The 26,451-nt window shown below is 40.8% G+C and overlaps 1 protein-coding gene across 2 annotated transcripts in view; it reads right to left on the bottom strand.

Moving 5' to 3' along the window:
• Positions 1-26,451, bottom strand: part of CTNND2 (catenin delta 2) — a 935,828-nt gene that overhangs the window by 297,803 nt on the left and 611,574 nt on the right. For both annotated transcript variants that reach the window (XM_068990784.1, XM_068990785.1), the window contains one exon: positions 6,979-7,111. In XM_068990784.1, the coding sequence (XP_068846885.1) occupies positions 6,979-7,111 (133 nt within the window). The remainder of the gene's footprint in view (positions 1-6,978; positions 7,112-26,451) is intronic.

The following is a 26,451-nucleotide window of genomic DNA, read 5'->3' as shown; positions in this document are numbered from 1 at the left end:
TGACCTTTAATAAGCCAGCTTTTTCACTCTCCACTTTCACTTTCATCAAGAGGCTTTTTATTTCCTTTTCACTTTCTGCCATAAGGGTGGTGCCATCTGCATATCTGAGGTTATTGATATTTCTCCTGGCAATCTTGATTCCAGCTTGTGTTTCTTCCAGTCCAGCATTTCTCATGATGTGCTCTGCATATAAGTTAAATAAGCAGGGTGACAATATACAGCTTTGAGGTATTCCTTTTCCTATTTGGAACCAGTCTGTTGTTCCATGTCCAGTTCTAACTGTTGCTTCCTGACCTGCATATAGGTTTCTCAAGAGGCAGGTCAGGTGGTCTGGTATTCCCATCTCTTGAAGAATTTTCCACAGTTTATTGTGATCCACACAGTCAAAGGCTTTGGCATAGTCAATGAAACAGAAAGATGTTTTTCGGGAACTCTCTTGCTTTTTCCATGATCCAGCGGATGTTGGCAATTTGATCTCTGGTTCCTCTGCCTTTTCTAAAACCAGCTTGAACATCTAGAAGTTCATGGTTCACGTATTGCTGAAGCCTGGCTTGGAGAATTTTGAGCGTTACTTTACTAGCGTGTGAGATGAGTGCAATTGTGCGGTAGTTTGAGCATTCTTTGGCATTGCCTCTCTTTGGGATTGGAATGAAAACTGACCTTTTCCAGTCCTGTGGCCACTGCTGAGTTTTCCAAATTTGCTGGCATATTGAGTGCAGCACTTTCACAGCATCATCTTTCAGGATTTGAAATAGCTCAACTGGAATTCCATCACCTCCACTAGTAGGAGGTAGAAATTTTTCTCTGACTCCATAGGCTGGATTTTAAGCATTTTGTAAACAGTCTCACAAACTTTTCCATGGAGCTTATTAGCACATGGTATTATATTGCCCTGTTTACATGTTGCCCATCTATGTGGATTCATTACAAGTATGATCTGCATGTTATTAATATTTGGTTCTACTACTAACTCCAAAACAAGCTGTCAATAAACTCTTCTTTCTGCTAGAACTGGAAATTCCATTTCTTTAAAAACACAAAATATTTTATCAAGAGTAAGGAGGATGGTAACTAGAAAGAGTTTTGCTGGGAGTTAATAAAATATTGAATAAAGTCAATGCTGGTTTCCTAGAGAAATTGTTCTCATCTTCAGTTGGCATATCTTGACTCTTAAAGATCTTCAAACACCTTGGTTACACATTTGTTGACTGAAAACAATTTTTCATATACAAAGAGGCCTTTGGGACAAAATCTGAACTAAAGCAGTGGTAGTCACCAGCCATTCATTCATTTAGAGACATGGATATAAGTCCGTCTCACATGGGACATCACATAACAAAGTCTGAGTTTTTAAAAAGGCACAGTATTTAAGTGAATGGTCTTCTGTTTAAGAAATACATTTTAAAATTATTTAATTGTATTAATTTAAATTTTATTAAATCTAATTTATTAATTTATAGTGAAACAAAGTATTCAGACATTTTAAAATAATCACCTCTTGTCACTTGAAAAATTTGCAAATACCTTTTTATCTATAGAGAACAGACTGCTTTGAATTCCAGCATGTGGCACCCCCATGCACACATATGCCCCTGTCTGTGTGCGCCTGTTTAGTGTGAACTCCTGCTGACTCTATTTGTAACTGAAAAGAAATGGGGGAAACACAGGAGGGAGGAACATAAATAAATCCAGATCATTACAACTCATGAGAGGTACTTGGTGTTATCCCTAAATCAATGGGATGCTCTTAATATTCTTAACTGACGAAGGTTCCCACAAGAATGAAAAACAGATTTTTGAAAAAACATAAAATAATTATCAACATTTAAGCACTTCCTGGTGGCTCAGAGGTTTAAAGCGTCTGCCTGGAATGCAGGAGAACCGGGTTTGATCCTTGCATCGGGAAGATCCCCTGGAGAAGGAAATGGCAACCCATTCCAGTACTCTTGCCTGGAGAATCCCATGGACGGAAGAGCCTGGTGGGCTACAGTCCATGGGGTTGCAAAGAGTCGGACACGACTGAGCGACTTCACTTTCACTTTTCAAGCACTTCCCAAAAATGCTTATCATATATACACACTATATACACACGTGAGCAGATTTTCATGTCTAAAAACTACCTACATTATCGAAAACTCAACTTATTATGACGTTCCCAACGACTTAGGAGACAGTGTGGATGGCAGACATAGTTCAAACATAACTGACAACCATCCACACCCATCACGCCTCTTGCCCTTTAAAGCAGGAGAACCAGGCTGAGATCAGTCACTCATCATGCATGGAAATGAGCTGCGCCAATACGGTGTGTTTGCTACAACGACTGGACCCTCTCCTTCCACTTTCTCTTTGCCCCACCCTATTTCATTCTTTTTAAAAAATATTTATTTGGCTGCACCGAGTCTCAGTTGCAGCACATGGGATCTAGTTTCCTGACCAGGGATGACACCTAGGTCCCCTGTACTAGGAGCATGGAGTCTTAGCCTCGGGACTACCAGGGAAGGCCTCCCTCTTTCATTTTTTCAACTGCTTTTCTTCTGATCTTTTCTCCATCTAACTTTGAACTGTTGTTTGCATGATATCCTCCTATTCCAATTTTAGGACACTTGCTGGTCTTCAAAGCATTTCCTAACTGAATGTCCAGGCCCAGGTCAGGGCACCCAGTGGACCGCAGACTCTCCCGCAGTCACTAGTGGTTCCTGAAATGACCACGCCCATTCTTCTCCCGTCAGCTCCACCTCCTTGCTGTCAGGGAACAAGCAGTCTGCCTTAAACCCAAGTTCACTGGACCAGTAGGAAAAGTTTGGGACAGTGCTTCTGTCTGCTGATTTATGGGAGTGAATTCTCAACTTTATACCTATGAGATCTGGCATCATCATGAACAAAGCTGAATTTCTTGGCTTCATTAAGTGAAAACTGTACAAAGCCCTGTAATAAGGAATGAGAAAGGCATGATTTATGACCCTCCACATACAGGAGATTTAATTCTGCCTTTTGCTCAATGGCCTATCCATTGTGCAGGCAAAGTCAATACCAATAATGAAATGTAGACTGAAGGGCTAAATCAATTCAATAAAATGCAATAGAAAGACTAGAGGACTGAGTAAATTTGGAAAGGCTGGTGCCTGCAAGATTAGTATTTGGACAGCAGGTAATTACAAAAATCAATGCCTGTATATGAAAACATGACAGGCAGCCATCTGTCATGAAGGGAGAACCACTACTAATGGTTTAGGCTTGAATTAGGATGAGAGAACAATATAGGTGTGTGCAAAGTCCTGAGTGTATTCACACTGAGATGTGTACACACCTGAGTGTGCGTGTGTGTGCGTACGCATGAGCACACACTTGTCCTCCCTTGGTGACTGAAGGAGAGATGAAGGGAAACTCCATGTGGCTCACCCTGCATTGTACGTAGGCCTCCTGCATCTGCCCCGCTCCTCTGGCTCATTTCTGCTAACTCTGATCTCATTTTGTTGGGCTGTATGCTACATCACCCTTTCCTTCCTTGTCATCACAGTCTCCCAGGTACCCCAGGCACCATGATCACGAGGTCCTGGCCATGTCTGCAGTCTCTAGGAGGTGGAGCAGAGGAACAAATTCCACTTGAACCACAGCTCTAAGAACCAGGTGTCAGGAGAATCTCCGAGCAGTAAGAAGTGATACAGGCAACCTCAAGGGCATCTACAGCAAAATTAAAAACTGATCACAGGTACACACAACCTACACATACATGTGCGTGCATGCTTAGTCGTGTCCTACTCTTTGTGGCTCCATGGACTGTAGCCCTCCAGGCTCCTTTGTCCGCGGACTCTTCCAGGCAAGAATACTAGAGTGGTTTGCATGCCCTCCCCCAGGGGATTTTCCCAACCCAGGGATTAAACCCCGATCTCTTGTGTCTCCTTCATGGCAGGCAGATTCTTTACCATTGCACTGAGAAGCTCAGCTGTATATACATATGTAAGATAAACCAGTATCTTAAGTGTCTAACTGTGCTCCTGGACAAAGATGTATATGAATGAATGAATACATCACCACTTAGCAGTTTGCATCCATTAAGTCATTTAGTCCCTATAAGGACTCTACAGGGGAGGGATCAGCATCTCTGTTTTAAAGATAAGAAAGGAGGCTTGAGTGGACAGTTCTGTTCAAGGAGACACAGCTGGTGTGCAGGGAAGTGATGTTGGACAATGTATCTTTCTGACACTGGTGAGTGTGCTGGTCACCCCCTCCTCACACCATCATTTTGTCTCCCACAGAACCCAGGATGCTTCTAATGTGACCACACACAAGTCCACGTTGGGCACCACTGCTATGAAGTTTCAAGGCTGGTCATGGCTCACATAGACAGAGGCAATGACTTTGAACTTGCCCAGGTAATGGCGTCTACACAGACCACATGACGGCCTTGTTGATGTTTGGCCTCTGACAGTTCTGTCCCTTCTGCTCGCCTCCGAGCAAGCTGATGACAAATCTCTGATGCCTCCTCCTTTGGTACCAGGAAGTTCAAAGCATAGAAATCCTGTCCCCAGGTAAGAACTCCATCACAGGGCAGGCCATATCTACCACCTAATCCCCTAGGCATCCTTTCCTGAGCTCTCCACTCACGTTCAGTCCCGTGTGGAAGCCACTATGCTCGGCTACATAAGCCTCATTACGTGAGTAACTGGCCTTTTCATACCCTCATGGGGTGTGTGTGCTGTCCTCGGTCTTGACATCAGAACCAGATTTGGGGACGAGTCTGTCCTGCTGCTGCGGTTGCCACAATATCTGTGAATCCACTTTACACCCATCAAGGGATGAGATTCTCTCATGGCCTCTAGAGAAACCCTCAAAGTTATAATCTTTGCAAAATGATGGCATGTGATCCCTCAATTGGAAATCTCTCCTTCATTTTAAATGGTTATTTTGTTTTCTACTAAAGGCTGAGAATGACTAAGAGAACTGCCACTTGGGACAAGAGCCACATAATTTAATTTATCCTCAGATCATTTTAATAATATTTTTTGACATTCACATTTTAAAAAAAATAAAAAATAAAAATAGTGAAAAAAAATCTATCTTAGATGAATAATAATTTCTTTTATCTCAGCTTTGGCATTACTGATACTTGGTACTGGATAATTCTTTGTCCAGGCTGCCCTTCCATTACAGAATGTTTTGCAAGCATTCTTTGTAATTGAACAAGACCATATGGTGCCTGTTGGGGACAGATCCTCCATTTTTTCCACCTGCTTCTTTGTAGAAAAACTTTAGCCAAAGAATATATTTAATCAGAGAAGTGAGAAAATGCAGAAAGGAAAACCGTCAAGTGAGACAAAATAATAATAGTTTAGCCATTTAACATAGTCAAGGACCTTTAGTTCCCCTTAAAGGCTATACATAATATTCTGAGTCACATCCTCTGAGCTGTTTTGCAGATACTGAAACCCCTGCCAGGTGGAAGGAGTTGGTTGCATGATGACCAGACTGTAGCCATGACATTAGTTGCTCTATCTTACACAGTTCCAAGAACTGACCTCAAGGAAACAAGAACAAACCGACCCTGGAACTGAAGATGAACTGTACTTAAAATCATCAAGATGGTGCTGATCAGATCACTGCATGACCAATTTCACGATGACTGTCAGAGCAGACTGTGCTGTTTCTGCAAGTAAGCCCCATCTCCAACCTGTAACCCTGGAAATCCCCCCTTTAAAGCTCCTGCTTCCTGATCAGCAGTTGAGAGTTGGTTTTTGGACATAAGTCCACCTTCTCCCAGGTTGCCAGTCTCCTGAATAAAGCAACCTTTCTTTCCTGCCAACACTTGTCTCTTGAGTACTGACTTGTCAGAGGTGAGCAGCCCAGCCTGAGCTGGGTAACACATGACTGCCACCCACTAAATGCTAATGGCACACCACAATGTTTTCAATTCTGACAACGGAAGATGGCCCAGATGATGTGACATGTCCCTCGGGAGGCAACATTACACCTGGTTGTGAATCACCACTTTATATATATTCCACAAAGAAATAGGACTTTTCTGATAAGAAAAAGCATGGGTCATGCCCTTTGTAGTTCCAGGGAAAGAGAAACAGGAAAAAAAAAAAAAAGATGAAAAACTGCTAGTCTATACACATCCCAATGCAAGCAAGCACCATCTATAATAAATCGCAGTTATATCTTCAAATCTCTGCTTTCCACCCTTAAACCTATTTAGTCTTATCTCCCAAATTCCTTACATGCTATGGAGATGACTCTTAACAGTTTATAAAATCTTTTAAAAAAATTTGATTACTCAGCTGCTCATATGCAAATGCTTGTCCCTTGTCTAAAAAAAAAAAAAAAATCAGAGTTGGCTGTGCTGACCACTGTGATTTTCCAGAAATATCACATACCACAATTTGTGCACTTTGAAGTATTCCAAAAATTTTGAGCATGTTAACAACTGTTTACATGATGAACACAGAGAAGAGATTCTTTAATGGAATGCATATATCTGTATCATATCCACTGGTACATTTGCAAATGGTTCAGAAAGTTTGGTTATAACACAAAGCTGGTTTATTGCCTAAAATTTCCCACTTATCAATGAGTTTTCCAGGAAGACAGATGATACCATAAACTGATGTAGCAATCTTGATATAATTTGAGGAGAACATGAAGATGCTTTGTATTTCTTTAGAATTTAGGAGCAGAGATGACTCCAGAGGTGGATTGAGAAGAAAAATGCAAATTATATCAAAAGTTTAGCATTTGATACTCTCATCTCTGTGGATATTAGTGTATATCCTTGGCCCTCTATTCCTTCAGTATTCAAATATTAAAAAACAAGAATGTATATATCGGCATGCAAACACTTAGATGAAAAGTGTGGATCTAAGTTTTGATAGCATAACTTTAAGCTTCGAATTTTTTTTTTTCCCATTCACAGTACTCTGAACACCTAAGTGATGATGAATCTGACACCAGTCATTCACGATTCCAAGTAGTGCTTACCTCGGCTTTAATTTTGTTGTCTCCAAAACAGAGGTGCTGTAAATAGGCTGCAGCATTAGACTGGACTGAAGGAAACTGATGTTGCAACATCTGTATCACTTCAGGTAGCTCCGGGTCTCTCCATCCAAATTCTCTGAACAAAAGGAAAGCAGGAGAACATGAGAGAAATCCTGCAACTGGTAGCCTGTGGTCAACTCATCTATGTATCACCTGTGAGAGTTTACATGGGAATATTTCACAACTGATTGTTCTGGTTTTCTTACACATGTTGTTGCTTAGTCGCTAAGTTGTGTCCAGCTATTTGCGATCCCCCTCCCCCCAGGACTGCAGCACCCCAGGCTCTTCTGTACTCCACTATCTCCCAGAGTTTGCTCACATTCATGTCCATAGAGTCAGTGATACTACCTAACCGTCTCATCCTCTTATATTTCTTACACATCCACTGACTTCAAAAAGGATCTGAAAAGATTTCCTTGAGCAAATGGTTTGTAAGTGTATATATATATATATACATACATATACATCTAGGGCTTCCCAGGTGGTACAACGGTAAAGAATCTGCCCATCAGTGCAGGAGATGAAAGAGACATAGGTTCAAGCTCTGGGTCAGGAAGATCCCCTGGAGTAGGAAATGGCAAACCACTCAAATATTCTTTCCTAGAAAATTCCATGGACAGAGGAGGCTAGCAGGCTGCAGTCCATGGGGTTGTTAAAGAGTCAGACACAACTAAGCATGCATGCACATAAACTTATATAACCTTAAATGTATCACTGAAGTTACCATGTTTATGAAGACTGAAAAAAAAAGGTCTTAAAATGGCATGATCTTACTAATACAGACATTTTTCATTTTGACTTCTGTAGATAATTTACAAGATCACATTTATTTTCCAAAATATTATTTCAACAGTCTTGGGCAGGTATAGCATTTAGTTAAATTATCAGATAAGAGAAAATATAACTGAAAGAGTCCAGCCTAAAATGTCCTGATACCAGTTCTGCCATATTTGTTATATTTATGGTTAATATTGCTATTATCATAATCTCTTCTTTTAAAAACATACAGATTCCCTAAACAATTTTCTGAGGATAAAAGTATAGTAACAAGAAGCTTTCATAAAAGGAAATTATTTATTTAAAATGTTAGGTTTATTCAAACAAATTTTATGCACGGTGCATTCTTTTTCTATATCCTCTTGTTTATATCTGAGCTACTCCAAGAAGCTAGTTGTTTATTTAATTTTGAGAAACATGCTCCAGGATACTTAAATCCATCATAAAACACAAGGGTGACTGTACCATTATGTATATGAATACTCTTTCATGAAATTCACCAACTCAACCAGTTAGAGCAGCGATCCCCAACCTTTCTGGCACCAGGGATTGCTTTCATGAAAGACAATTTTTCCATGGATCGGTGTGCGGTGGGGCGGTGGTGGGTGGATTCGGGATGACTGAAGCACATTACATTTATTGTGCACTTTATTTGTATTATTACATCAGTTCCACCTCAGGTCATCAGGCATCAGATCCTGAAGGTTGGAGACCCTTGAGTTAGACCACGACACTGACATGGTTGGATGTAAGGATTCCGCGTCTGAAGCAGTGAATCAATTTTTAACAGAGAAATAAGAAAGCAACCCGTGAGGCCACAGATGAAAACCTGACCCCTTGAACCACAAAAGGCTACTATTTATCTGAAGGATAGGCTGGAAGAGACTTGAGACAGCTTGGCAGCACCCACTTGACTCCCAGAAAACAACTCAAAAGCATACATCCTATTGATGCCAGGTCAATGCTGTCATCTCAGAAGAAGAGTCATGAAAAATGGGACAGAAATGGAGCAGACAAAGGTTAAGAGTTTCCTTGTAGACTCTAACCTTTATCTTTTCTTTATCATGCCTGATAGAGGTTGTCAAGTAAATCTGGAAGCATGTCAGTGCTGCCTTACTGCTACTGAAGATGATATGCAATAGGATTTCTTTTGAATTGGCTCAGTTCTTAAAGGACTGGATGGTGTGAGGAGCACCTTTGCTATAAAACATACTCAAGTGGTTGTTGATAATGGACCAACTATTGGATCTTCTTCAGCTAGGTGATCACAGTGAAAAACAATTATGGATGAAAACATAGGAAGCTTGTTTTTCTTTTTAATTGAATTTTCTTTCACTGCATGATTCTAAACCACCTCAATATGCAACATCCAGATAGCACAGTCTTTTTTCTTATAATAGCAGCCTTTAAAAATTATATCCTTTGTTCAAGTTAAATCAAAATCTACAGAACACCTATAAATTATATACTGGATGACTAATATGAATTCGGGTAAGCCCATGCTATTGGAAAGTGATTAGTAAAGGATTCATTTCCATCTATTTTACTAACCAGATGAGAACTGCTCTATTAGTCTTATATGGCATAGATAAGAAAGTCTTTGAACAAGAGTACAGGAGGAACAGTCTTAGGGCACTTGGCTTGCTTGTGCATACCAGACTACATGCATACACACAGAGCCCAGAATCAACAGAAGGAAAATTTCAAGAGTCATACAAGCCTCATTTTCTGGAATGGTTTTGTTTCCCTTAAAAGAGATTCTGCTCAGATTTTGTGTTTCCCATGGAGATGGACTATAGAGAAGAGCTGGACAAAATAAAATGTCTGTCTTATTTGGGCCAGAATTCGGTGCAAGGCACGGATTCTTTATGCGAGGTCTTTTTTTTTTTTCAACTGAAGTATAGTTTATTTACAGTGTTTTGTTATTTTCAGGTGTACAGCAAACTGATTGATATATAATATATATATTCTTTTTCAGATTCTTTTCACTTATAGGTTATTAAAAAATACTGAATATAGTTCCCCATGTTATACTTGCTCCTTGCTGGTTGTCCCTCACATGAGATTTTAATCCTGAAGGACAAGCAACGTTCATAAGACAAAAGAATTCTGGTAAAAAAAATCAGCAAAAGAACAGCATGTGGAGAGACACTGGGTCATAGAAGGCTGACAGATTCAGGGAAGGTGTGCATTCAGCCAGGATGGCTATGAGACAGGAGGCTGCAGGAAGCGGGTTACCCAGGCAGGGGGCGGTGGAAATGAAGCTGGAAAGCAAGGTTGGTGTGAGATCGCGAAGAGCTTTGCACTCAGTACAAAACGTCTGGGCCTGGTCTGTGGTCAGAATGTGAAAGAAATCTAAGGAAATTTAGATGTGTTCAGACTTATAGAACAGACATCTTAAGTAATACTGCGAGTGTGGGCTAAAAGTCAGTGCCGAGGTTCCCTGTTCAGACGGTGGCATGCTTTAATCCTTAAGCCTTATGTAGTTTCTTTTCATTTCATGGAGGAGGAAATTAATAGACTTAGAGATGTTCATAAACTTAAGAGATGGAGCAGAAATAAAACTCTGGCCATCTGCTTTTGAATAGATATAATCATATAACAATGATGCTTACTGTAATTGCTGTCTTGAAATAAAGTCTAAAAGTCTAAAAAATAAATACATTTAAAACTGCATCCCCAGGGGACATCTGACAAGGTCAGAAGACAGTTTTGGTTGTCACAACCGGAAGACGCTACTGACATCCAGGGAGCAGACCCCAGGAATCCTGCTCAACATCCTATATTGCACAGACAATTCCCTATGACAAAGAATTATCTGCCCCAAAATATCGCTAGAGCCAAGACTGAGATACCCTGGTCTAAACATGTTCTGTTATTTGATCATTTAAAAAAAATTATTGTAATATAGCTGCTTTATGATGTTATGTTAGTATTTGCTATACAGCAAAATGAATCAGCCATATGTATACGCATTATCTCCTCTTTTTTGGATTTCCTTCCCATTTAGGTTACCATGGAGCACTGAACAGAGTTCCTTAGGCTATACAGTAGGTTGTCATTAGTTATCTATTCAGTTATAAAAAGGAATGAAATTGTGATATTTGCAGAGACATGGATGGGCCTTAGAGACTGTCATATAGAATGAAGTAAGTCAGAAAGAGAACAATGAATATCATATATTAACACATATATTTGAATTCTAGACACCAAAATGATACAGATGAACTCATTTGAAAAGTAGAAATATTTGATCATTTTTTGTTGAGCAGGTTACAGATCTTTTATTTCTTGATTACTGCGGTAGAAGAGGCAGAGGATTTGGCATCCAAATAATTAGGAAAGAGTTTGGAACTTAAACATCTGGCTTTCTCCCTTCTAGATTACAAATATATATAGCAGAGTCCCTCAGTGCTTGCTGGTATTGGTTTCCATGGATCAAATATAGAGAATAATGCTGTCTATTTCACAGAACTTCTTTTTAAAAGACAGCATAAAATATGAAAGTGAAAGTGCTGGGCAAACTATTAAAAGCTAGATGTGTGTGTGCATGCTAAGTCACTTCAGTCATGTCTGACTCTGCCTGACCCTATGGATTGTAGCCCACCGGGCTCCTATGTCCATGGGATTCTCCAGGCAAGAATACTGGAGTGGGTTGCTATGCCCTCCTCCAGGGGATCTTCCTGACCTTGGGATGGAACCCACAGCTCTTAAGTCTCCTGCATTGGCAGAAGGGTTCTTTTACCACTAGTGCCACCTGGGAAACCCCAAAAGCTAGGTATATACTGCATGTATATACTGCTGCTGCTGCTGCTGCTAAGTCACTTCAGTCGATATATACTACTAATTGTTATCCTAAGACTTATAAGGGGTGCACACACACACATTTAAACTTTTTGTAATACCACTTTTTTAAAAATAAACTTTTACTATTGTACATTATACTTATTGGAAGGAATCTAAGTGTAAGAAGAGACACTGTTTTAGCCTGCAGTAAAAACTGAACATTAAAATGTGCCATTTTGGAAAAAATTTCTCCACCTAACCCCTTCAGAGGCAAAGTCTTAGCTCAAGAAGAGTTCTTTGTACGCAGAGTTGGTTCAAATCCTGCTCCACTATGAATTCTCCTCTTCTATGTGTCTTGCTTGCTGCTGATCCACCATTGGCTGGCATAAATACCCATGGAGTTCTACTGTTACAGTGAGATTATAATTCATACCTTAGAGTATTGTGGGATGATTAGAATTACTACATATGAACCCCTTAGAGCAATGTCTGGCACAGTGTGGGCCCTCCAGAAATGTCAGGTATTACATATAACTAGATGAAGAAAAGAAGAATAGAAAACAAGGACCATCTACAAGTTCTACAGAAGCCCAGCTCACATCTCTCATTCATTACTGAGCTTCACTTTAGAAATGTTTATGGAACTGGAGAATATGTAAATGTAACCTTTTCTCCATTAAAACTTGTCACATAGACCAACAATATTGTGACTTGGTCCTCACTCTTATAAGGACTCTCTGAGTTGTTAAAATTACAAGGCACTTAGCACACAGCTAAACAGCAAACAGTCTGAAATTTGTTACCACGTTAGGCTGGCACCGCAACCAAAGAGCTGATGTCCTGTCACAACATTTTTATCAAGTTTACTTCTGTGTTGAAAAGAGCCCCAGGACAATCAAGAGTCTTCGGGAATCCACACTGAGATTTTCAGCAAAGCTTTATGTCAGAGGGACAGAGTTCAGTTTGCTTGCAAGGTCAATAAACTCCATGGGAAGCCACGCTATGGATATTAATTAAACCTATGAAAATCTCAGCCATTTATAACCATCTGAACTCTAACTAAAAGTTTTAAAGACCATATTGGCTTTCCTTTACCATCCAGAGACCACAAGGTGAGACATTTTGTTTTTTGACTTTGTCTTGTTTACAAGATAAGAGTGAAGAGGCTGCAGAGCCAGTGGTCACAAGAATAAGTTAGATGGAAAGATTTCTTTGTTTTGTTTTACAAAATGGAGGTATCTTCATGCTTATTGATAGATAAGAACTTATCCAACGATAAACACACAGAACCATGAATATTTTAATTTTCATCCCTGAAGAATGTGTCACCAAACAAAAAGCTGCTCTATATATATGGTTAATCGCTACAAAGCAGAGACATCACTTTGTCAACAAAGGTCTGTATAATCAAAGCTATGATTTTTCCCATAGTCACGTATGGAATTGAGAATTGGACCATAAAGATGGCTGAGCACTTTCGAAATGTGGTGCTGGAGAAGACTCTTGAGAGTCCCTTGGACTGCAAGGAGATCAGGCCAGTCCATCCTTAAGGAAATCAACACCGAATACTCATTGGAAGGACTGATGCTGAAGCTGATGCTCTAATACTTTGGCCACCTGATGCAAAGAGCTGACTCACTGGAAAAGACCCTGGTGCTGGGAAAGACTGAAGGCAAAAGGAGAAGGAGGCAGCAAAAGATGAGATAGATAGTATCACAGACTCAATGGACATGAATTTGAGCAAACTTTGGGAGATAGCGGAGGACAGAAAAGTCTGGCATGCTGCAGTCCATGGGGTCAGCTTATTTCAGTGAGGCCAGTGGCCATCGCCTCCTGCCATATTCCTGCAAGCGGCCTGGCTGCCTGCCTGACTTTGGAATTCACTCTTCTAGCCAACTGCAGAGGCCATGGGGGATGCACAGGGGACATGGCAAAACTTCCTGTCCTCAGAAAACCTTCTAATGGTAACTGGGAATTAGTTACCGAAAGCAAAAATATATTATTTGCCAGAGAGTGACAAGTGTGCACTGGGTTGATCAATATTCCTCCAAAATTTATGTCCACTTGGAACCTCAGAATGTAACCTTATTTGAAATAGGGTCTTTGCAGATGTAATAAAGGGTCAAGAAGAGATCTCACTGGATTAGGATGGGCCCTAAATCCAATAATAGTGCTCTTATAAAAGACAGAAAAGGGCATGCGGAGACAGAGAGAGGAAGGTGATGTGAAGATGGAGACAGAGACTGTAGGGATGTGGCCACAAGTGAATGAATGACAAGGATGGCCAGAAGGAGAGGGGAGGCCAAGCTTGGTTACTCCTTCAGAACATCTAGAAGGAACCAACCCTGCCAACACCTTGATTTTGGACTTACGATCTCCAGAACTCAAAAAGCATAACTTCTGCTGTTTTAAGCCACCAAGTGTGTGGTACTCTGTTACATTAGCCACAGGAAACTAACACAAGTTTGATGGAAAAGATGAAGCTGAGCAGATATAGGCAAACCGTGTGTGTGTGCGCTTGTGTGTTTGTGTGTGCATGGAGGGGGTTGTTACTGCCAACACAGTGGCTATGGAAGACCTCCCTGAGAAGGCGACCTGGGGCACAGACCTACACGTGGTGTTGGGTTGAAGGAATGTTCCAGAAAGGGAGAATAGTGACAAGACCCTGAGGCAGGTGCTTGCTCGGCATGTCAGAGATGAGAAGGTCAGCGTGTGAACTGGAGCGTGTCCTGGAGACCGTTATGGGACAGGCAGTAGGGCCCAGATCACAAGGCTTTGTCAGCCACAGCAGGCTGCTGGCTTTTGCTCCAACTGATTCAGGAGCCATCCCAAAGTCATAATCTGATACATATTTTTAGAGGATCACTTTGTCAGTGCTTGCATGAATGTATATATCTGTCAAATCTCATAAACAGCAGGTCTGATCTTATATTGGGTTGGGCAAACAATTCCTTTGGGTTTTTCCATAAGATGGTACGAAAAACTGGAACAAACCTTTTGACCAACCCAATATCTTGCTAAAGTTGGGCTTACAAAGGGGATCCCTCTGCCTGTGGTGTTGAGAACAGACTTTAGATGGAGGCAGGGGCTTCTGGAGGGATCCTGGCAGAGGTAACGGTAGCTCAGCAGAGGCTGCTGAGAAGTGGAGGGAGTTTGGATGCATCCTGAAGGCAGAGGCTGCAGTGGTCCCTGGTGGGCTGTGTGTGACGTGTGACAGAAAGAGACGCCCAGTGGATCCCTCCTATGAGCCCAGTCTTTCCCCACCCACTGGTCCACACGAACAGGTGACCCCTGCTGCCTTGTATCTCAGGCCCAATCTAGAGGCAACATGGGGGACTGGAGTTTATTATTTCAGAATAAGAAGTTTCAACTGTCAAATATTCCATTAAGCTGAAGTGGAGAGAGACAAACAGTAAAATGATGAGAAAATTGGTTATTTCTGAACTATTATGGGTAGTAGGTGCCTTGAGATGCCAGAGATGCTCAGAGGGATCCAACAAAACCTTGGGTATACCAGGACCCAGAGACCCCACACAGGCAGTGCCAGACCTGACTTTGACTGCTTGAGTACCTCCTGCAGAGGCACAGGGCAGCAGTGGCCTTCTGCAGGGGCAGGGGCTCTGCGTGCAGTGCAGCAGACCTGCGTCACGCAGTGTGTGGCATAAGCTCTCTTGGAGGAGGTTGCCATTAACCCCCACCATAGAGCCACCGAGCAGATGACCCACAAACTGCAGAACAATTATACCAAATAAATTCTCACACTGTTAAGAAAGTTCTAGAACCCACAACAGATTTCCCAACCTGGGGATCTGGCAAAGGGACTGAGAAACCCCAGGAAATTTGACTTTAGAGGCCAGTGAGATTTGATTCCAGAACTTACACAGGACTGGGGAGACAGACTCTTGGAGGGCACAAACAAAACCTTGTGAGCACCAGGACCCAGGAGAAAGGAGCAATGACCCCACAGGAGACTGACCCAGACTTGCCTGTGAGTGTCCAGGACTCTCCAGTGGAGGCATGGGTCAGCAGTGGCCTGCTATAGGGTCAGAGGCATTGAATACAACAGTGCATACACAAGACCTTTTGAAGGAAGTCGCCATTATCTTCATTACCTCCACCATAGTTTGGTCTCAGGTCAAACAGGGAGAGAACACAGCCCCACCCAACACAGCCCCACTCAACAGAAAATTGGATTAAAGATTTACTGAGCATGGCCCCACCCATCAGAACAACACCCAGTTTCCCCCTCAGTCTGTCTCTCCCATCAGGAAGCTTCCATAAGCCTCTCAACAGAGGGCTGACAGAATGAAAAATCACAATCACAGACAACTAACCAAATCGATCACATGGACCACAGCCTTGTCTAACTCAATGAAACTATGAGACATGCTGTGTAGGGCCACCCAAGACAGACGGGTTATGGTGGAGAGTTCTGACAAAACGTGGTCCCCTGGAAAAGGCAATGGCAAACCACTTTAGTATTCTTGCCTTGAGAACTCCATGAACAGTATGAAAAGGCAAAAAGAAAGGACACTGAAAGATGAACTCTCCAGGTTGGTAGGTGCCTAATACACTACTGGAGAAGAGTGGAGAAAAAACACCAGAAAGAATGGAGATGGAGCCAAAGCGAAAAGAACACCAAGTTGTGGATGTGACTGGTGATGCAAGTAAAATCTGATGCTGTAAAGAACAATATTTCATAGGAACCTGGAATGTTAGGTCCATGAATCAAGGCAAATTGGAAGTGATCAAAAAGGAGATGGCAAGAGTGAACGTCGACATTTTAGGAATCAGTGAACTAAAGTGGACTGGAATGAGTGAATTTAATTCAGATGATTATATATATTACTATGGGCAAGAATCCCTTAGAAGAAATGGAGTAGCCTTCATAGTCAAGGAAACAGTCTAAAACACAGTACTTGGGTGCAATCTCAAAAGTGACAGAATGATCTCTGTTCGTTTTCAAGGCAAACCACACAGTATCACAATGATCCAAGTCTATGCCCCAGCCACTAATGCTAAAGAGGCTGAAGTTGAATGGTTCTATGAAGACCTACAAGACCTTCTAGAACTAACAATCAAAAAAGATGTCCTTTTCTTCATAGGAGACTGGAATGCTAAAGTATGAAGTCAAGAGATACCTGGAGTAACAGACAAGTTTGGCCTTGGAGTACAAAATGAAGTAGGGCAAAGGCTAACAGACTTTTGCCAAGAGAATGCACCTGTCAGACCAAACACCCTCTTCCAACAACACAAGAGAAGACTCTACACATGGACATCACCAGATGGTCAACAGCAAAATCAGATTATATTCTTGCAACCAAAGATGGAGAAGCTCTATATAGTCAGTAAAAACAAGACTAGGAGCTGACTGTGGCTCAGATCATGAACAATGCCAGATATTGAAAAATTCAGACTGAAGTTGAAGAAAGTAGGGAAAACCACTAGAACATTCAGGTATAACCTAAATAAAATCTCTTATGATTACACAGTAGAAGGGACAAATAGATTAAAGGCATTAGATCTGATAGAGTGCCTGAAGAACTATGGACAGAGGTTCGTGACATTGTGTAGGAGGCAGGGATCAAGACTATCCTCAAGGAAAAGAAATGCAGAAAGGCAAAATGATTGTCTCAGGAGGTCTTACAAATAGCTGTGAAAAGAAGAGAAGTGAAAAGCAAAGGAGAAAAGGAAAGATACCCATCTGAATGAAGAGTTCCAAAGAATAGCAAGGAAAGATAAGAAAGCCTTCCGCAGTGGTCAGTGCAAAGAAATAGAGGAAAACAATAGAATGGGAAAGACTAAAGATCTCTTCAAGAAAATCAGAGATAACAAGGGGTAATTTCATGCAAAGATGAGCACAATAAAGGACAGTAATGGTATGGACCTAACAGAAGCAGAAGATATTAAGAAGAGGTGGCAAGAACACACAGTCAAATTATACAAAAAAGATCTTCATGACACAGATAACCATGAAGGTGTGATCACTCACCTTGAGCCAGACATCCTGGAATGCAAAGTCAAGTGGGCCTTAGGAAGTGTCACTACGAACAAACATAGTGGAGGTGATGGAATTCCAGCTGAGCTGTTTCAAATCCTGAAAGATGATGCTGTGAAAGTGCTACACTCAATACGCCGGCAACTTTGGACAAACTCAGCAGTGGCCACAGGACTGGAAAAGGTCAGTTTTCATTCTAATCCCAAAGAAAGGCAATGCAAAAGAATGCTCAAACTACCACACAATTGCACTCATCTCACACGCTAGTAAAGTCATGCTCAAAATTCTCCAAGCCAGGCTTCAACAGTACATGAACTGTGAACTTCTAGATGTTCAAGCTCGTTTTAGAAAAGGCAGAGGAACAAGAGATCAAATCGGCAATATCTGTTGGATCATCAAAAAGCAAGAGAGTTCCAGAAAAACACCTATTTCTGCTTCAGTGACAACACCAAAGCCTTTGACTATGTGGATCATGACAAACTGTGGAAAATTCTGAAAGAGATTGGAACACCAGACCACCTAACCTACCTCTTGAGAAATCTGTAAGAGAAATCTGAAGCAACAGCTAGAACTAGAGTGGAAGAACAGACTGGTTCCAAATTGGGAAAGGAGTGCGTCAAGGCTGTATATTGTCACCCTGCTTATTTAATTTATATGTAGAGTACATCATGAGAAACTCTGGTCTGAATGAAGCACAGGCTTGAATCAAGATTCCTGGGAGAAACATCAATAACCTCAGATATGCAGATGACACCACCCTTATGGCAGAAAGTGAAGAAGAACTAAAGAGCCTCTTGATGAAAGTGAAAGAGGAGAGTGAAAAAGTTGGCTTAAAGCTCAACATTCAGAAAACGAAGATCATGGGATCCGGTCCCATCACTTCATGGGAAATAGATGGGGAAACAGTAGAAACAGTGGCTGACTTTATTTTCTTGGGCTCCAAAATCACTACAGATGGTGACTGTAGCCATGAAATTAAAAACGCTTATGCCTTGGAAGACAAGCTATGACCAACCTAGATAGCATGTTAAACAGCAGAGACATTACTTTGCCAACAGAGGTCCATCTAGTCAAGGCTATGGTTTTTCCAGCAGTCATGTTTGGATGTGAGAGTTGGACTATAAAGAAAGCTGAGCACCAAAGAATTGATGCTTTTGAACTGTGGTGTTGGAGAAGACTCTTGATAGTCCTTTGGACTGCTAGGAGATCCAACCAATCCATCCTAAAGGAAATTATTTCTGAATATTCATTGGAAGGACTGATGCTGAAGCTGAAAGTGCAATAATTTAGCCCGCTGATGTGAAGAACTGACTCCTTGGAAAAGACCCTGATGCTGGGAAAGACTGAAGGTGGGAGGAGCAAGGGATGACAGAGGATGAGATGGTTGGATGGCATCACCGACTTGATGGACATGAGTTTGAGCAAACTCCGGGAGTTGGTGATGGACGGGGAAGCCTGGCATGCTGCAGTCCATGGGGTTGCAAATTTCGGACACGACTGAACTGAACTGAACTGAACTGGACTTAGGTACCTTGAATAAATCTTAGTCCAGAAATGGGCTTCTAGGAGTTGAGAGGTGAAAATAATGTTAAATGATCACAGAAAATTTATGCCAATATTTACCATTTTTAATCACATGTCTTTTAACTATTAGTGAAAATCTGCTTCTACTGAAGACTTCTAAAAGCCCATTAGATTAGAAAGAATATTATCACTTTTAGGGTAACACCTCTTCAATAACAATTAAGTTTTAAATAGTACTTATTTATTCATTAATACAAACATGCTTTTTCAATAAAAATATGCCCCAGAATGAAAAATGAACTTCATACATACCGGCATTTAGTTGCCCTGGAAATTCTAACAGGGTGTGCTTACTGATAATAGCTCAAGGGAAAAAATAACAAATTAGTACCCATAAATTCCTTGCAATCCATAATGACTTTATGGAAAATTATATTCTATGACCATGGATCCATTTTAAAATTAATAATCCATGATGCTTAGAAAAATCATCTCTGAACCTTCAGTGTCAACAAGAGGGATGGCATTTGATGTCCAAGATCTGGGTTAGGACTACATGATTCAAATTGTTTTAAGCAAGTATTTTTGTTGTCAATATCAGGAGATCAGGATTTTGCCTCAGGATTAGATCAATAAGTTGAGAATAAGCCACAGAGGTATTGATTATCCTCGGAAGATTTTATGTATTACGTGTGTGTGTGTATTAAAGGGAACTGAGTATTCAATAATGGACTAGAAATACACTGTGCAGAAACCATAGAATGCGGCACACTTATCAGTTAGGTAGTCTGACAATTCTCTGAGAGAAAATTGAAAGTGTTTTAATGATTCGTTTTATGAAAACTTCTGAACTGCTGACAGAAGTCACAGTTATATTGGGAGATGTGTTCTAAACACAGAGACACCATCTCTTAAGATTCCACGGGAGGCTCCACGTTGCTAGAAGTGACGATGTGTCCCATGGCACCTGTGTCTTTACAAAGTAAACTGTGAGCACACATGTGAGGGCTGATTGAGGAGTCCAGTCTGGGTGATAGCAATTTTTTACCATACCTATTGTTGATTTTAGTCCTGCAAATATTTGAAGCGTTTATTTCACACATACAATTTCATCTCTGTTACCTAATTTTAGTTCTCCAAAGGATGACAACTTAATTTACTTCAGATAACATTGAACAGAGATACTTCCTTTAAATAAACGCTTGCATGCTACATGCTAAGTCGCTTCAGTCAAGTCCAGTTCTTTGTAACTCTATGGACTGTAGCCCTCCAGGCTCCTCTGTCTATGGGATTCTCCAGGCAAGAATACTAGAATGGGTTGGCATTTTTTCCTCCAAGGGATCTTTTTGATCCAGGGATGGAACCCACGTCTAATATGTCTCAAATTCAAGGAAGCAGGACTGCTATGGGTTGGTTCCTGCCAGGATGGGGGAGGCATTCTGTGACTGAAGATTCTTACTGAGAAGGAGCAAAGCTCAGACCATGACTGGTGAAGAAACTGCAGTCATTCAAAGGAGCCAGGGTAGGTGGTTGTTTTCATTAGTTCTTTGGTTCAGACAATGCTCCTGTTTTGTCTGTGCTCAGACATAATTACAAGGGGTGGGGCTTGACTGTGTCTTGAACCATCACTGCGATTCATCAGAGTGGCCTCAGGTGATGTTGACATTCTGTGAAATCATTTATGCTCAAGAGAAAAACACCAAGGTCTCACTGGGGATGCCTGATCAGCTCTGCTCCTCCCTGGCTGTGAGGCATGGGCTGCCCATGAAGAGAACCAGGGGGTCACAGAAAGGGAAGGGAAGGTGCCAAAGACAAATGTTCTTTTCTGATTCTGGCTGCCTCTGCAGAGGTGGCACTTTGAGGGTTGACATGGTGTTCTTAAGCTCCATCAGCATGATATCAAATCCACATTTGAAAAGAAAAAGAAAGAAAGGAGAAGAAACCAGTGGCTCCGCCTCCATGAAGCCACCCTCCAGTTCTCTTTGTATCGCTGATGGGAATCTGGCTATTTTGAAACCTTACGGACAGCAAGTTTGACCCTTGGGTATAAACACCTGAGGAATGACTTCGTGTACCACGTCTGTTAGCATTTCTACTTTTGTGCTTATTACCTGAAATGTCTTAGGAATGGGAGGAAAATGTCTAGGTGTTGTTTCTTAGTGGCCAGAAGAGGGAAAAATACAAATTGCAACTATCAACATTTAGTTAGGTCTGCAGTGCCTAGTGCCCAAGCCAAAAACATGCCTAGCTGGGTCTATTGTTTTACTTTGCCCTTAGAGGGATCCTAGAGCTGTAAACTCTTGGTATTAACTCTCCCTCCAAAAAATGAATTAAAGTGACTACTACACATTCACAATTCTTTATCATGATTAGACATTGTGTGCAAATGAATTCCATCCATAAATATTCTCTTTCATCATATTTCACAGTGCCTTTGCCACAAAACTATTAATTTACCTCCATTTCTGATATTTGGATATATCTGAGTATAAGATGTAAGGAATAAATTAACCTTTCATTGTGAATAAAACAACCCACTCACTATTTATTAGTAGTTCTTACAGATGATGGGTGACAGGAGTAGGGGCCAGGCAGCTGAATACTATTATACTAGAAGATTCCATATACATGCAACCGAATACGTCAGAGCTTCTTTATGAAGTGCCATGGTTAAAAAAAAAAAAAAAAAAAAAGGTGTTTCTTTCAAGATGGTAGTATTCAATTACCTTTAATTTCTGCACATTAATGAGGTCTTAGATTCTTAGACTACGCTTTTATTGCCTCTCTGTCTGCCTGACTCTCAGGCGAATGGCTATGACTCATCTGAAAATACACTGAAAACTTTGCAATGAGTTTAAAGTCCATGTCTGTTATCACTGCCATGCTGCTGCTGCTAAGTCGCTTCAGTCGTGTCTGACTCTGTGCCACCCCATAGACGGCTGCCCACCAGGCTTCCCCGTCCCTGGGATTCTCCAAGCAAGAACACTGGAGTGGGTTGCCATTTCCTTCTCCAATGCATGAAAGTGGAAAGTGAAACTGAAGTTGCTCAGTCGTGTCCGACTCCTAGCGACCCCATGGACTGCAGCCTACCAGGCTCCTCTGCCCATGGGATTTTCCAGGCAAGAGCACTGGAGTGGGGTGCCATGGCCTTCTCCAGTATCATTGCTATAGACTTTTACTATTGAAGGTGAGGGAGATGGGTGGACAGGGCTGATGAAAGAGTTTTCATCACAGGAGAAAAGAGCAAGTGGCAGATAAATATAGTTTTCTTTATGGAAATAATAAAAGCATACAGTATTTCTTTTACTTTTTTTTCTTACTAATTAACAACTATAATATAACTGAATAACTCTGCTACACACCTAAAACACAACATTTTAAATCAACTATACTTTACTAAAAAATAAAGTAATTAGAAAACAATATATTTTCTTCAGTAAGCATTTATTTATTCCCTAGAAAAACATTGTTTTAAGTTCTACAGCAAACTGAAGCCACAGGGAAACAAATAATTTGGCTCTTGAAGAAAACTAATTTAATACTTAATTGTATAATCAAGTATTTTTTCTTTGTGAAAAGTGACTGGACACAATAAATGTGCAGAACTTGACTTTATTTAATTTCAGAGGTTCTCAGAGGTTCCCAAACTTCATGGCTCCCTCTGTGTCTGTAAGATTTTCCCATGGTGCCCCTGGACCGAAAGAGACGCCTGAACTTTTCATTCTAAGGAGTCAGGTGAGAGGGGCAGGTGGGGAAGATAAATTAGAGGTTTGGTATTAATAGATATACATTACTACATATAATATAATAAACAATAAGATCCTATTGTATAGCACAGGGAACTATACTCAGTATCTTATAATAACTTAAAATGGAAACAAATCTGAAAAAAGACTATATGTGCATATATATACACACACACACATATATATGTACACATGGAGCTTCCCCCATGGCTCAGCAGGTAAAGAATTCACTTGCAATGCAGGAGCCAGAGGAGACACAGGTTTGATCTTTGGGTTGGGAAGATGCCCTGGAGGAGAAAATGGCAACCAACTCCTGTATTCTCGTTTGAAAAATCCCACGGATAGAGGAGCCTGGCAGGCTACAGTCCAAAGCGTTACAAAGAGTCGGACAGGACTTAGCACACAACACCCCCATGTACACACATACATATATACACACACATGCATATACACCTGTGTGTGTATACACACACACACAACTGAATCCCTTTGCCATACAACTGAAACTGACACAGCACTGTAAATCTCAAACCTGGATCTCCTGCATTGTAGGCAGATTCCTTACTGTCTGAGCAACCAGGAAAGCGCCTAAGTCAACTACACGTGCATAAACATTTTTTTTTTTTAAAGTGTCTGGTCCAAACAACTTAAGAGTTGTCTCTTTCCTGATGAGCTAGAGCCTTCTGGGCCACACACAGCTTCTTAGACCTTGGTATCAGACACTGCTGTCTTCAGTTCCTCTTGTATCAATGTTCACAGGGTACTTGCTTTTGCGACAGAAACCTCTGCAAATCCAGGTTTGCAAAGTTACGACGTCATCCAGTGAGGCACAACTGAACTTTGAAACTGAACCAATTTGAGCTCACGCTTCCCTGGCATCTGAAAGATGTTGCATCTCCCTCAAAAACGTACACCACCCAGAGGAGCCACTCTGAGGGTTTGCTGTGTCACCCTGGGGCTCCTTGGAACACAGTTTGGGAACATCAGCAAATGTTCCTTCCAACAGCTATGACCTAAACCTAACTAAAGAGTTTCACCATAATGAACAGCTGTTAGGGGGAAGGGGAGATGACTACACAGAAACAGGAAGTGTACAAATTTACATTTAGAATTTCACTTACGTGACACAGTAGATACATTCCATGAACATATACTCTAGTCATTTTGGAAAATATTCTTGGTCATTTGTAGTAACTTCTCCTTGTGTAAATATTTTCCAATGTATTATTTTATGACTTTTAAAGATCTGAATCACAGCATTCCTTAATGATTCTTCAGGTATTTAAAAGATGCTTACAACAGAATTTAGGGAGATACCAACATTTAAAATTGCCTTCTCTCTCTCTCACTCTTTTTTTTTCATCTTATCATGAATACAGCAAATGGACTCAAGAAATGTTCACACAAAAACAATTCCACTTTAGTGCCAGTGGCATTCCTGAAAACACTTCATTTTCTTATACCCAGCATGCTCTTCAGTGTCTCAAACTGCTGTTAAAGTTTGCATTCTTGCCCTTGATTCTGATGGACCTCCGCATACCTACTTCCTGCCCTTGCTCCAGGGTCTCTGTTGGGCTCTGTGGACTTAAACTGCAGGATAAGAGGTCACAGTAGCAACCAGACAGACACGGAAAACAAATGGGCTCAGTGATGTGAAAACTTCTCTTGGGTGAATGTAACAGGAGCTCTTTCTAGATTAGACTGTGCTGAGTAATCTGAGATTGTACAGAGAAAATACTATATCTGCCACCTACAGAGAGAATTATAGATTTACTAATCAGGGAGAATATCTCCTTACACAACATGACTTGACAATAAGCACTGGCGTGATTGTCATTTACACAAGGATACCAAGGGGGAAGGGGATGAACTGGGTGATTGGGATTGACATATATTCACTATTGATACTGTGTATAAAAAGACAACTAATGAGAACCCACTGTACAGCCCAGGGAACTCTACTGAGTACTCTGTGGTGATCTAAATGGGAAAAAAATTCAGAAAAGGGGATATATGTATACCTGTAGCTGATTCCCTTTGCTGTACAGCAGAAACAAACATAATATTGTAAAGTGAGCATACTCCCATAAAAATTAATTTAAAAAATGTATATGGCTAGCATAAAGTCAGTGTTGGTATTCACTTTTTCCTTAAAAATGTGTGTTTTTAAAAATCGAAAATTCTTTACAGTCCCCTCATCAGTTTATGTTTTGCTCTCTCAAGATCTAAAATCACTTAAATTACCAAGTTGCAAAGCAATTCTTCCTCAAAGAGATCTATGTTCTTAAGAACAGCTTACAATTAAATTTTTTTTTAGATTAAAAAAGAAGACATGTTAGGAAGCAACTGGCCCACGCCATAGAGAGAGTCAGCAGCATGGACACGACTCGAGAGCCCGTCTTCCCATCCAACTGTTCATGCCTTTGTCAGCTGCCATTTATTGAGACCACCGTGAGGATCACATAGAAGGCTAAACACTGAAGAACTGATGCTTTCAAATTATAGCATTGGAGAAGACTCTTGAGAATCCCTTGGACTGCAAGGAAATCAAACCAGTCCATCCTAAAGGAAATCAACGCTGAATATCCATTGGAAGGACTGATGCTGAAGCTGATGCTCCAGTACTTTGGCCACCTGATGGGTAGAGCTGACTCACTGGAAAAGACCCTGATGCTGGGAAAGATTGAGGGTGGGAGGAGAAGGGGACCACAGGGGATGAGATGGTTGGATGGTACCACCAACTCGATGGACATGAGTTTAAGCAAGCTCTGGGAGATAGTGAAGGACAGGAGCCTGGTGTGCTGTAGTCCATGGGGTCACAGAGTTGGCCATGACTGAGAAACTGAACACACATATGTGCATAGCTGATTCGCTTTGCTGTACAGAAGAAACTAATGTGAAATGGGAAAGCAACTGCCAATAAAAAATTTTCAACTTTTCAAAGAAAAATTAAAGCAAACAAAACAAGCAGCAAATTACAGAAGTCAACACAGTAAGAATTAATGTTTATTAGGCCCCTCCTGTATACTCGGAACTGCTCTGGATACTTTATCCACTTCATACTCACTGCTGTTATGCTATTTGTGATGTGATAGATAACATTTTCCAGATAGATTACATTTTCCTAATTTCTATGCTTCTACTAACCTTAGTGTTCTTGTTTTAATTCTTCATAGAAAAAAAGGGATTTTCTATGCCAATCAAAATCTGCTGGTTGGAATTAAATCTAAATATGTTCTTTAAATAAGGTCTGATATAAAACACAATCTTTCTTTACCCACATGATATTTATCTACTTTTATTTATTTACCTAAGGTAATAATATTACCTTGTCCCCAAACTATTTAGTACAGTCTATCAAAATCACTAGGATGACCAGTTAAAATCTTTCCATTGAGTGGATATTTGGAAAATCATGACTTGTCGAAATCTAATAAGCTAAAATCTTGATTAGATGTTTCAAATCTACATGAATCACCACAATTTTAATATATCTAGCTTAGCAATGTGACAGACCATTGTAGTTGTTAAATAATTGCTGTAGTCAATTCCGTTTTCTTCCCAGGGGTCCTATAAGATAGGGTC

Source organism: Capricornis sumatraensis, chromosome 18, assembly GCF_032405125.1.
Source record: "Capricornis sumatraensis isolate serow.1 chromosome 18, serow.2, whole genome shotgun sequence".
Classification (NCBI taxonomy): Eukaryota; Metazoa; Chordata; class Mammalia; order Artiodactyla; family Bovidae; genus Capricornis; species Capricornis sumatraensis.
Note: the sequence above shows the minus strand (reverse complement) of the source record. Positions and strands in the feature narration are given on the sequence as shown.